This window comes from Oncorhynchus nerka, linkage group LG18 (assembly GCF_034236695.1).
Source record: "Oncorhynchus nerka isolate Pitt River linkage group LG18, Oner_Uvic_2.0, whole genome shotgun sequence".
NCBI classification, from domain to species: Eukaryota; Metazoa; Chordata; class Actinopteri; order Salmoniformes; family Salmonidae; genus Oncorhynchus; species Oncorhynchus nerka.
In genome coordinates, this window is record NC_088413.1 from 75,834,468 (window position 1) to 75,848,653 (window position 14,186).

The 14,186-nt window shown below is 44.6% G+C and overlaps 1 protein-coding gene across 1 annotated transcript; it reads left to right on the forward strand.

Moving 5' to 3' along the window:
• Nucleotides 1-6,255: 6,255 nt before the first annotated feature.
• On the forward strand, nucleotides 6,256-13,678 carry LOC115146474 (protein odd-skipped-related 1). The gene is made up of 3 exons (XM_029688573.2): nucleotides 6,256-6,516; nucleotides 10,408-11,152; nucleotides 12,049-13,678. Exons 2-3 carry the CDS (start codon nucleotides 10,452-10,454, stop codon nucleotides 12,179-12,181), a joined length of 834 nt encoding a protein of 277 aa, XP_029544433.1. The 5' UTR covers nucleotides 6,256-6,516; nucleotides 10,408-10,451; the 3' UTR covers nucleotides 12,182-13,678.
• Nucleotides 13,679-14,186: the final 508 nt, after the last annotated feature.

Sequence of the window (14,186 nt, forward strand, 5' to 3'; positions counted from 1 at the left end):
AAGAGGGCTCTAGTAACACTCAGCAGGCTCTAGAACCACTCAGAGGCCTCTAGTACCACTCAGAGGTCTCTACTACATCTCAGTGGGCTCTAGTACCACTCAACGAGCTCTAGTACTACTCAGAGGGCTCTAGAACCACTCAGCGGGCTCTAGTACCACTCTAAAGGGCTCTAGTACCACTCAGAGGACTCTAGTACCACCAAGAGGGCTCTAGTAACACTCAGCAGGCTCTAGAACCACTCAGAGGCCTCTAGTAACACTCAGAGGTATTTACTACATCTCAATGGGCTCTAGTACCACTCAACGAGCTCTAGTACTACTCAGTGGGCTCTAGTCCCACTCAGGGAGGTCTAGTACCACTCAGAGGGCTCTACTGCAACTCAGAGGGCTCTAGTACCACTCGGAGGGCTCTAGTACCACTCAGAGTACTCTAGTACCACTCAGTGGGCTCTAGTACCACACAGTCGGCTCTGGTACCACTTAGAGAGCTCTAGTACCAGTCATCGGGCTTTGGTACCACTCAGCGGGCTCTGGTTCCACTCAGAGGGCTCTAGTACCACTCAGAGGGCTCTGGTACCATTCAGAGGGCTCTAGTACCACTCTAAGGGGCTCTAGTAACACTCAGCGGGCTCTAGTACCACTCAGAGGGCGCTGGTACCATTCAGCAGGCTCTAGTACCACTCAGCAGGCTCTAGTACCACTCAGCAGGCTCTAGTACCACTCAGCGGGCTCTGGTACCATTCAGAGGGCTCTGGTATCACTCAGCGGGCTCTAGTACCACTCAGGGAGCTCTACTACCACTCAGAGGGCTCTACTACAACTCAGAGGGCTCTAGTACCACTCAGGGGCTCTAGTACCACACAGTCGGCTCTGGTACCACTTAGAGAGCTCTAGTACCAGTCATCGGGATTTGGTACCACTCAGTGGGCTCTAGTACCACTCAGCGGGCTCTGGTACCACTCAGAGGGCTCTAGTACCAGTCAGGGGGCTCTGGTACCACTCAGCGGGCTCTGGTACCACTCAGCGGGCTCTAGTACCACTCAGCGGGCTCTGGTACCATTCAGAGGGCTCTAGTACCACTCTAAGGGGCTCTAGTACCACTCAGAGGACTCTAGTACCACTCAAAGGTCTATACTACATCTCAGTGGGCTCTAGGACCACTCAACGAGCTCTAGTACTACTCAGAGGGCTCTAGAACCACTCAACGAGCTCTAGTACCACTCAGAGGACTAGTACCACAAAGAGGGCTCTAGTACCTCTCAGAGGGCTCTAGTACCACTCAGCGGGCTCTGGTAACATTCAGAGGGCTCTAGTACCACTCAGCAGGCTCTAGTACCACTCAGCGGGCTCTAGTACCACTCAGAGGGCGCTGGTACCATTCAGCAGGCTCTAGTACCACTCAGAGGGCTCTAGTACCACTCAGCGGGCTCTGGTACCACTCAGAGGGCTCTGGTATCACTCAGCGGGCTCTAGTACCACTCAGCGGGATCTAGTACCACTCAGCGTGCTCTAGTACCAGTCAGCGGGCTCTGGTACCAGTCAGCGGGCTCTAGTACCACTCAGCGGGCTCTGGTTCCACTCAGAGGGCTCTAGTACCACTCAGAGGGCTCTGGTACCATTCAGAGGGCTCTAGTACCACTCTAAGGGGCTCTAGTAACACTCAGCGGGCTCTAGTACCACTCAGAGGGCGCTAGTACCATTCAGCAGGCTCTAGTACCACTCAGCAGGCTCTAGTACCACTCAGCAGGCTCTAGTACCACTCAGCGGGCTCTGGTACCATTCAGAGGGCTCTAGTACCACTCAGCAGGCTCGAGTACCACTCAGGGAGCTCTAGTACCACTCAGAGGGCTCTACTGCAACTCAGCGGGCTCTGGTACCATTCAGAGGGCTCTAGTACCACTCTAAGGGGCTCTAGTACCACTCAGAGGTCTATACTACATCTCAGTGGGCTCTAGTACCACTCAACGGGCTCTGGTACCATTCAGAGGGCTCTAGTACCACTCAGCAGGCTCGAGTACCACTCAGGGAGCTCTAGTACCACTCAGAGGGCTCTACTGCAACTCAGCGGGCTCTGGTACCATTCAGAGGGCTCTAGTACCACTCAGGGGCTCTAGTACCACACAGTCGGCTCTGGTACCACTTAGAGAGCTCTAGTACCAGTCATCGGGATTTGGTACCACTCAGTGGGCTCTAGTACCACTCAGCGGGCTCTGGTACCACTCAGAGGGCTCTAGTACCAGTCAGGGGGCTCTGGTACCACTCAGCGGGCTCTGGTACCACTCAGCGGGCTCTAGTACCACTCAGCGGGCTCTGGTACCATTCAGAGGGCTCTAGTACCACTCTAAGGGGCTCTAGTACCACTCAGAGGACTCTAGTACCACTCAAAGGTCTATACTACATCTCAGTGGGCTCTAGGACCACTCAACGAGCTCTAGTACTACTCAGAGGGCTCTAGAACCACTCAACGAGCTCTAGTACCACTCAGAGGACTAGTACCACAAAGAGGGCTCTAGTACCTCTCAGAGGGCTCTAGTACCACTCAGCGGGCTCTGGTAACATTCAGAGGGCTCTAGTACCACTCAGCAGGCTCTAGTACCACTCAGCGGGCTCTAGTACCACTCAGAGGGCGCTGGTACCATTCAGCAGGCTCTAGTACCACTCAGAGGGCTCTAGTACCACTCAGCGGGCTCTGGTACCACTCAGAGGGCTCTGGTATCACTCAGCGGGCTCTAGTACCACTCAGCGGGATCTAGTACCACTCAGCGTGCTCTAGTACCAGTCAGCGGGCTCTGGTACCAGTCAGCGGGCTCTAGTACCACTCAGCGGGCTCTGGTTCCACTCAGAGGGCTCTAGTACCACTCAGAGGGCTCTGGTACCATTCAGAGGGCTCTAGTACCACTCTAAGGGGCTCTAGTAACACTCAGCGGGCTCTAGTACCACTCAGAGGGCGCTAGTACCATTCAGCAGGCTCTAGTACCACTCAGCAGGCTCTAGTACCACTCAGCAGGCTCTAGTACCACTCAGCGGGCTCTGGTACCATTCAGAGGGCTCTAGTACCACTCAGCAGGCTCGAGTACCACTCAGGGAGCTCTAGTACCACTCAGAGGGCTCTACTGCAACTCAGCGGGCTCTGGTACCATTCAGAGGGCTCTAGTACCACTCTAAGGGGCTCTAGTACCACTCAGAGGTCTATACTACATCTCAGTGGGCTCTAGTACCACTCAACGAGCTCTAGTACTACTCAGAGGGCTCTAGAACCACTCAACGAGCTCTAGTACCACTCAGAGGACTCTAGTACCACAAAGAGGGCTCTAGTACCTCTCAGAGGGCTCTAGTACCACTCAGCGGGCTCTGGTACCATTCAGAGGGCTCTAGTACCACTCAGCAGGCTCTAGTACCACTCAGCGGGCTCTAGTACCACTCAGAGGGCGCTGGTACCATTCAGCAGGCTCTAGTACCACTCAGAGGGCTCTAGTACCACTCAGCGGGCTCTGGTACCACTCAGAAGGCTCTGGTATCACTCAGCGGGCTCTAGTACCACTCAGCGGGCTCTGGTACCACTCAGCGGGCTCTGGTACCATTCAGAGGGCTCTGGTAGCACTCAGAGGGCTCTGGTACCACTCAGCGGGCTCTGGTACCATTCAGAGGGCTCTGGTAGCACTCAGAGGGCTCTGGTACCATTCAGAGGGCTCTATTACCACTCAGCCGTACCACGGCAGGGTAGCCTAGTGGTTAGAGCGGTGGACTTGTAACCGGAAGGTTGCAAGTTCAAACCCCTGAGCTGTCGTTCTGCCCCTGAACAGGCAGTTAACCCACTGTTCCTAGGCCGTCATTGAAAATAAGAATTTGTTCTTAACTGACTTGCCTAGTTAAATAAAGGTAAAATAAAAAATTAAATAAACTCTCTAGTACGACCCAGCGGAATCTAGGACCACTCAGTTGGCGCTAGTAGGTAGCCTAGTGGTTTGAGCATTGGGCCAGTAACCGAGCAAGGCAGTTAACCCACTGTTTCCTGGGTGCCGAAGACTTGGATGTCAATTAAGGTAGCCCCCTGCACCTCTCTGATTCAGAGGGACACATTTCAGTTGAATGCATTCAGTTGTACAACTGACTAGGTATCCCCCTAGTACCACTCAGAGGGCCCTAGTACCGCTACCCTAGAAAAAAATTACAATTATGTCTTACCTGTGTTTTTTATTACACACAGACTTGGCTATTCAATGTGCTTCTGTGGCAGCATTGATGATAAATTCTTGAGGTCACCACTCTTGAACTTGGCTCAGTGAGTCTTGACAAAATGTGCTCATAAAATAAACATTTCAGACTCTTCCATGACACTTATGAACAGATTAAATCACCACATCGCATCTTTGCCTTTAAATTGTGAAATGTTTTTGTCAATCAAAATATGCAGTATTTGCCTAAAAAAAACGATTTCAATAGCAGAATGAAATCTGTCTTTGCAACATTGCATAGACTTTTGAATAGTTTGTCTTTAGAAACTATCCCTGCAATAGACTGACATATTTACAAAACATTATATGTTACGCTATTCTAAAGTGCATCTAGTAGTGGCTACTCTTACCATTTTAAATGATTATATCAATGTCATATCATTTTCTTAGCATATCATTTTTTTTTCAAGCTTTTTTTGACATTCGGCTACTTTTCTGTCACAATATTATCGAAATTAAAATGGATAATATTCCAACAACAAAGGTTCTTGATTTGGGTTGATGTTAGACAATAAGGTTATGGCTCTGGGCCTACCCATCATGTATTTGTCTGTAACGGAGGAACACAGGAGTAATAACTAACAATGTCATGTTTTGTCCAGCAGGTGGCGGTTTTTGTACACCATAATAGCACCACCGCAAGGTGTTGCTTATCGACACTTAAACTATCACGGTTCAAGTGCCCTGGAAATAAGAGCAGGAAAAAAAAACATCTTGACCACAGGAGCACGAGCACCTTGTCAGTGAAAGGATAACGATGTAGCGCGAGCTGCATATTTGTGGCGCATGTTTTTTTTATTTTTATATCAATCACACTTATTAGGTTCATGTATTCATAAAAAAAATGTTTAACAAATAGCTGGTTGTTCAACAAAATCATATATATAATTCCGAGGTTTGAGTGTTTCATGTTCACTGCCCTGCCTCATGTGAGATTGAGATGACTTCAGATATTTTACTTATGATATCAATGTACTGGAAATACCTCACCGCTGTCCTTAGAAAGAAAGGTGTTTTCTAGTGCAATTTAAATGAAAGGCTTGGGATGCGTCTTCCTTTTTCCGCGCAGGTTGACCAATTGAATAATGGTTTTAAGGGAGGTTAAATACACGTGTGTCATTTCAAGTTAAAGTGACAGTTGTATATTTTCTTTAATTAGGAGAAAGTGAAAATGTATTTGTTAGTCGTTCCACCTCGCACTCTTTTTAAACGAGCAATTTGTTTTTATTCCCATGAATACAATAATGGAATTAATTTGCTTGGGGGGATTTTTGCCCTTCTGATTACGGATTGTAGGTTTTAGGCCTATGAGGGAGGGTGCATGAGGTTCAGCCCGTACATTGTTTATTCCACTAATAATACCAACCTTGTGAAAATACTTATTAACATGAATATTAATACTAGGATGATAACAACAAAACGAATCATAGAAATGTGGGTGATACTTTAATTTGTTGCGTTTGAAGCCATCAATTAAATCCATAGAACGTGAATTGCTTCATTGCCAAATCCATGAATGCAATGTTGTAGGCAATCAATATGCCATCTCAGCATTACCATCCACTGATTTTAAAAAATGCATCACAAAAATCAAACGTTCCTATGAATTTTAGTTAGTTATTTCCCAATATGGGCAAGGATGAGCTATTAGAATTCGATTTTTATGACATACCCATTTTTATAGTCTTTATAAGCATAGACAGGCAAAAAAAAAATTGTCCTGCATTTTCAAATATGGGCCGGGGCAAAATGACAAATGTATGTGTTTAGTAGTTGTAAACAGCCTATTGGAATTAGGCATTGCAGCCTCTCTAAAAAGAAACAAGAGAGTACAGTTGACACTATGCTACAAGTATGTTCAGGCCATCACTAGAATGTTCAATTTATAATGAAAAAAAGAGAAACTTGAGTTTATAGTAAGGAGCTCCCTCAAATTTGTATGGGGGCTGGCTAAATGACGCGCATGTGCGAGTAAAGGGGTTGGTTGCAATAAAGAGGCGGTTTGAGTGCAGACCGCAGGACAGTAACAGAAGGCGTCTTCACCAGAGTCACTACAGAAGTTCTACACACAACTATTTTGGACAGCTGTTGAACTACACGCGCGTACAATCTAAACTCGATGTGAACATGCCGGGAAAGTTGTCTTACGAAACCCAAAACTTTCTCTGAACTACATTCAACTTTGAACGTTTTTTTCCAAGACGTTTTGCATCGGACCATCCGCAGGTTTTCAACTCCAGGACCTCTCCGGATCCATAGGACCGACCGTATATCTGCGCTGGTAACTATTTCATCGTATTACATTTTCTCTGGGATTTTTCTCTGAGCCATCAGTCAGAATAAGACGTGTAAAATGTATTTATGGTCAGGCTTCTTCGGAGGAATGACAACGCGAGGTACAATACACAAAGTTGTAAACTTTACCACAACTGATTTGAGAGTTGAGTTACTTAACATAACTGGTCCAATCGCAGTGAATAGATGTGTTATTACAATAGCCTAGCAACAATATTCAGTTTAGACATTTTTGACCTGTTTAATGCTGGAACTAGAAGTTAACATATTCGACAGTGTCTTGAGCTTGCATGAGAGAGAGAGAGAGAGAGAGAGAGAGAGAGAGAGTCACGACTGTGAGCCTTCTGAGTTAGATGCGCGAAGAGAGTGTGAAACAGGTGGGATCTTTCAGAGGTAAACGCATTCCAGCACGTTGGAGTAAATTCAACAAGGACCTAAGTGAAAATAACGACATAATTCCATGCAGAAACGTACATTTTGTTGAATTGCATGATACATTACATGGTTTGAGTTAACATGAGAAAGATGTGCGTGTTCGATGACGAGGAGGCACATTTCTTTTACAGGGTATCCCCAATTAATGTATCCAAACGTTGGTACCTTAATGAAACAATACCCTTTTAGGTTGTTTATATATATTTTTAAATGTATTTTTTGGCATATTAAAGGTACTTCGAAATATTTGTTAAATGTCGATTTAATAAATTCAATATAGCTGGAGTGGTAAGGATCATTGTTATGATCATTATTCGTTTTAAGTGTCTCTTATAATAAAATGACTTAAACGAATTTTACTAGGTCGCCCAAAAAAATAAAAAAATAAATAGCCTGCATTTAATAATTGATTAACATTTAACGGTCTTCGTTGCAGGTGAATTACATTCAATCAATAGTTAAATATTCAGAGTTAAACCAGTGTTCTGGAATATAACGACAGGCTACGCTTTAGTGTACTTTACATAGAAACATGGATTAGACCTATGATGGGGTTACTTTACTTATTTTTTTATTATTATTATTTTTTACATGAAAACACTATTTGATCGGGAATTGCAATAATCGGAATTAAAACAGTGGACAACGTATTGTGCTAATTGTTATGGACAAAATCATGGTTTTATGTTATCAGATATGATCTGGAACTATTGGCTTGAATTGAAATCATTCTTAGGCATATACATGTTTATTTGCGATTGTCAGATAACTGTTTCCCACTTTGCTTGGGTGCACACGTCTGTATTTTATTGCGCTCATATCCTCTCGTGTTCTGCATCAAAACACGGCAAAAAACATGTGTCCCTGGTAATTGCTGCACAATTGACCAAAGCATCTGTATTAACATAAAAACTCTGAAGTTGCTGTCCCATACACACATACCTCTTTTTATATATATATATTGTTTATTTATTTAACAATAGACGTTTATTAGATAGATGTTTTGCACTTGAATCCCCCTTTGAAAAAGAAAAGTAAATAAATGAAGTCCAGGTTTAGGAAAGATAATCTATAGCCGCAGTAGACTAGTGAGTTTGTGGATATGGATTTAATTAGATCGAGTCTGATTCTGTATTCCTTAACCCAAAAACCAATGCAATGCCATGCTTGATGTAGACTTTTCAATTGCAAATGAAGTAGGTCCAGCCAGCATGCATACCTCTGTGCTTATGTACAACCTGAAAGAGGTGAACTCCCTCTAAATCATGACATGTATGTAATGGTGTAGGCCCATGTCTGGAGGCTACAAGAGCGCCCAAAAATCCAAAGTAATCCGATTTCTTTTCTCAGCTCAGATAAACTTGTGGAAAAGCTGCCCTGATTTTGATTGGTTTTGGCTTGTGGGGACCTAAATGTGAATGCTGGTGTGACTTTTCTTACCAACACCAACGTAACGTTCTCCTAATTATATAACAATGTACTGGGAAAACGTTATGAAGGTTTACCTCGGGTCACTTTTTAATCCATAGGATGTTGTATATTGTGTTAAAACATTATTTGATTTCCATATGTCCTACCTATAATATGTATTAGAGTTAGAGTGAGCACATTCTTTAACATATACTGGTGTGATATGTGTGGGGGAACATGATAATTCGATCATGCCTTGCGTTATCTTATCTCAAATCTCATACAAAGTCTGCTGTGTGATCGAGGCGTAGAATTGGAACAGTTGGCCAGTCACGTCCAACGGGGAAACGGGATTTAGCAGTGTTTAGCTTGATTGTTGAGTCGTTAGAGATGGTATGTAGACATCAAAGGGTTTTAAGGATATGAGACCACTCGGGAGAAACCGCTGATCGCCCCTAATGACATCGTAAGTAAAAGTAAATTACTTCTGCGTCCTGATCAGAAAGGAGAAAATCCCCGGGGGACGTTTGAGCTTCATTCTAATTAACACTATTTTACTTTTATGTACTGCCGAATATCCATGTCTTTCACTCAATCCACACTTTTTTTTTTAACAGTGTAAGCCTTTATTCACCAATATGATCAATGGGTCATTTTCTCCAATAGGCCTATCTATACCCATATATAGCCTATTAATATCTACAATATATCTTGATTTGGCCATATTGTAGGGTTTCCTTATGTGATGACGACATAACCCATGACCACGTTGAACAATTACATTTGAATTCTTAATCCCACATGAACTAATGTAAACCAGTAGTAGAATAATGAGTAAATCATATTTTCAGAACGGTAAAATCGGAGGATTTACACACAATTCCCTATGACTAACAGAATCAAACAAAGCAAACGGCATGGCTTAGGGGGTAATGCTTTCTCTCTGGAACGCTAAGTCATATCACACTGGAAAGGTGCGGCTTGGGAGCTCTACTTAGACTAAAACAGAAAAGACATAAGGTAACTGTGTCATACAGCCTGACAATCAAATATGCTCAGAAACAAAGAGGCTTTATATTCCTTTGTTATTTCCTCTTATTAAACCTGAATAAACAGCTCACTGAGGTATTCCCGCCTCAGTGAATGGTGTCATTCTATTTACCTGAGTCTTAACAGCCCGGGCATGTTTTCTGGGAACGGGAAACACCCACACCAAGCACATCCCAGTGTCTGTGTGTCAGCACTGGAAATTGTTTTGTTTTCTCACACCTTCTCCTCTCTGACATATATCCTAAGCACGTTCCACACACACGCATGCATGCATGTATGTGGGCACACATACACACTCACACATACAGGCTCTCATCACTCGTCGTGTGCCTTGCAGACAATACATGATTCAAGGTGTGTGTGTGTGTGTGTGTGTGTGTGTGTGTGTGTGTGTGTGTGCGTGTGCGTGTGTTGGGCCACATGTTGTGCTGGTAGTCCCTGTGGCATGGAGGTCTGGTTCAGAGCTCTTATCACTCTCTAAGGTGGCAAAGGGGCTAAAACATCCCTTTTGTCTCAGTGGTAAAAAGGAGACATTCACATGTATCACCTTAATCCACTGATAATGAGGCCTCTTGAAAAGCAACTAGATAATCAAGCTGGATCGCTTGTGTATTGGCCTGGCATTGAGGCGGTTGTGTTGGGGTGTGAGGGGACAGGGGCTGTGTGTGTGTGTGTGGGGGGGGGGGGGACCCAGAACAAGGGGGGGTAGATTCAAAGCCTGTTGGAAGTGCAGGAAATACTTAGTTAGAAATGTTTTTTGATTCATTTTCAAATATCACAATTATGCTCGTTTCATTATGGAATATTATGATCAATATTGTCATTATTCATAGTTTTAGTTGTTGTAGTTTTAGTTGTTGTCATGGTATCAGGGGTTTGTACAACTTTTTATAACAAATAATGACTTATACGAGTATTAAGCGAGTACAGTTCTGTTGTGTTATCAATATGACCTAATCTTTTTGATGTGTTGCTTTTCCAGAGGGAATCCCATTGCGATTCGAGTGATCAGTAGTGACACCAATCATGGGCAGCAAAACTCTTCCAGCCCCGGTTCCCCTCCACCCCTCTCTGCAGCTGGCCAACTACTCCTTCCTCCAGGCCTCCAATGGCTTCCAGCTGCCCACGGACCAGGTCCCTGGCATCTATAGCTTCAGCGCCCTGCACGCCATCCACCTCCACCAGTGGACCCTCGGCTACCCTCCCTTTGGTGTCCCCCGCTGTACTTTCTCCAAGCTCCCAGCCCTGATGGACGGCCGCTTCCCCGGCTTGCCTTCCATCCCTATCTTCCCCCACCTGGTCCAGCACAAGGACCAGGCCACTGCGGCCGCCACAGCAGCTACCGCCATGAATCTCCTTCAGGGCTCCAAGAACAAGCCCCAGCCACGCTTCGACTTCGCCAACCTGGCCACCGCCGCCACCCAGGAGGACCCGTTGAAGGCAGAGGACCTGAGCATAACAGGGGCAGCCGCCGCCACTTCTCCTCGCCATGGCGGGCTAGGCTGTCTCATAGATGTAGCCAAGCTGTCGTCGCCCGAGCGCAAGCCTAGCCGTGGTCGCCTTCCCTCCAAGACCAAGAAGGAGTTTGTGTGCAAGTTCTGCGGCCGCCACTTCACCAAGTCCTACAACCTGCTTATCCACGAGCGGACGCACACGGACGAGAGGCCGTATACCTGCGACATCTGCCACAAGGCTTTCCGGAGGCAGGACCACCTCCGAGACCACAGGTGAGACCTGCACCTTTTTTTCTTTTCTCGATGAAGCTCTATTTAATGAACATGGAGAATGGAGATAGATTGCTGCCAAAATGTTGTAAATTAATTAATCATATTTTATTGCATACTTTATTTATTGGCCACAGAACCTTCTACAGAAAATCCCAGAACCCCATTCAGTTACACTGTTGTATAAGGCCTCCACATAAGAACAGCACGGGATATTAATACAAAACGGCTTCTTAAATGGTCATATGTGCTATTGATGAATCCTGTTGTACCCCCCTGACAGTGTCATGCATCAGGGTTGAGGCCTGTTCCATTTAAATTCATTCCAGTCAAAGAAATGGAACAGCCCCAAATGTAATTGGTCACAAACCTGCATTGCTTTTGAATGTGTAATGTTGAATCGATTTCAAACTTGTCATTTCCCCAAGAGTGACAGACCAATGAAACGTAACGATAACACGATTATATTTGATGCTGAATCGGAATTCAGGATCAGTATGTGGAAAAAGTATCATATGAGATGGTTTGGCGGGTCAGTCAGTATCACCATACCTCTCATATGAGATGGTTTAGTGTGCCAGTCAGTATCACCATACCTCATATGAGATGGTTTAGTGTGCCAGTCAGTATCACCATACCTCTCATATGAGATGGTTTAGCGGGCCAGTCAGTATCACCATACCTCTCATATGAGATGGTTTAGTGTGTCAGTCAGTATCACCATACCTCTCATATGAGATGGTTTAGCGGGCCAGTCAACCTCTCAACTCCCTTTTCCCTTAATATTTATTTTGTCGTCTCCTATTCATTTGTAGCTATAGGTTGATACCTGTCTTTGTGTGTTTGTTATGTTTCCTTACTCAACCCGAACTCTGTTTTTGTTCTGCTCTGCCCTGCAGGTACATCCATTCCAAAGAGAAGCCCTTCAAGTGCCAGGAGTGTGGAAAGGGATTTTGTCAGTCCAGAACTCTAGCTGTCCACAAAACGCTGCACATGCAGGTGAAGGAACTAAAGCCATCCAAGATTAAGTGATGTCAATACATAAAAAAGAGACTAGGGGACACTGGAAACAATAACGGTGAAGACTATAAAGGAGAACAAGACAAAATGACCAAAGACAGGGGACATTGTGGGGCTGGCCAAAGACGGGGGGACATTCTAGAGCTGACCAAAGACGAGGGAGTTTGTGGAGCTGACCAAAGACGGAGGGACATTGTGGAACTGACCAAAGACGAGGGAGTTTGTGGAGCTGACCAAAGACGGGGGGACATTGTAGAGCTGACCAAAGACGAGGGAGTTTGTGGAGCTGACCAAAGACAGGGGGACATTGTGGAACTGACCAAAGACGGAGGGACATTGTGGAACTGACCAAAGACAGGGGACATTGTAGAGCTGACCAAAGACAGGGGAGTTTGTGGAACTGACCAAAGATGGGGGGACATTGTGGAACTGACCAAAGACAGGGGACATTGTAGAGCTGACCAAAGACAGGGGAGTTTGTGGAACTGACCAAAGACGGGGGGACATTGTGGAGCTGACCAAAGACAGGGGAGTTTGTGGAACTGACCAAAGACGGGGGGACATTGTGGAGCTGACCAAAGACAGGGGAGTTTGTGGAACTGACCAAAGACGGGGGGACATTGTGGAGCTGACCAAAGACAGGGAGTTTTTGTGGAACTGACCAAAGACGGGGGGACATTGTGGAGCTGACCAAAGACAGGGGAGTTTGTGGAACTGACCAAAGACGGGGGGACATTGTGGAACTGACCAAAGACAGGGGACATTGTGGAGCTGACCAAAGACAGGGGAGTTTGTGGAACTGACCAAAGACGGGGGGACATTGTGGAGCTCAAGTACCTGGAACATAGAATGAGTAGAACATCTCTGAACTTGAACCAAACTGAAGTTCTCTGAACAGAAGAAAAGTGATAGAAAAGGTTAAATGTTCACCAACAATTCACCAGCCAAGGAAGGAAGCCGTTTGTGCTCATCGTGGGGAATGATTCTTCAGAGAGATTTGAAAATCCTGGATCTCTATGATGTATCCAGACAATATCCAGGAGCACCTTGTACCAGATCTAAGTTGTTTTTCCACATTTAGTTAAGAGATAATTATGCTTAATGACTTTGAGGCAGTGTATTTGGTTGTCCATGATGAAGCCCAATGTGGCGAATGGACCATACATCATAGATGTATGGAATGTGATCTTGACCTCTCTGACAAAGTTGACCTCTCAGACATTCCGAAAGACTCTTGCTTTTGATCAAAATGACATTTTTTTTTTAAAGGGACATTTATGAGTCTAAAGCAGTCTTTGTTAAAAAACAAAACAAACAAAAAAACAACTAAATTGGTTAAAGTCATGTCAGCGTAATGTTATTCCACTTCCAAAGCTTACATTCCAATGTCATTTTTTTGTATAATTGTATTTTTTGCACTTTAACCTGATTATTGATTATTTACATATATCACTGGATTCCTAAAACTTATTTTGAGAAAATAAATAGTAATTTTCTAAACAAAATCTATATTCTATTGTTGATTCTGGCTTCTTGTGAGAGGAATACTATCAAATACTTTGTCCATTTTTAATAATTGCCTTAGCATCTTTTAAAGTTTTGAAATGGAAATGAAAATGTTTGGTTTTCTCATTTCCTGTAGTTGACACAGGACTTCTGTTATTGTGCTTTTCTTGTTAAAGTAGATTCCCTTTCAAATACAACACCTAATAGGACCATTACATAAAGAGTATGGAGAGGGCTCCAGTGTGCATGCATGTGTATTGTGAGGTGTTGCATTGGTCCTCATCCGAATGACAGCATTTAGAAGTGGATCTAACACCTGTCAATGTGACTTTGGTGGCTGATAGCTAACACTGTCAACATTAGGTGTAAACAGGACCATCAGACATGTATATTGTGAACATGAAAGAACAGGTACAGATTAAGAGAAACCTTAGCATTTTACCCTGCACCCTCTCATCCCTTTGGAAACTCACAAGTTGTAACTTACAACTATGTGAAAGATATAATGAAC

Coding starts and splice junctions, on each gene's coding strand:
- LOC115146474 (XM_029688573.2), top strand. CDS start 10,452: ATGGGCAGCAAAACTCTTCCAGCCCCGGTTCCCCTCCACCCCTCTCTG. Junction 11,153..12,048: donor GACCACCTCCGAGACCACAG/GTGAGACCTGCA, acceptor TCTGCCCTGCAG/GTACATCCATTCCAAAGAGA.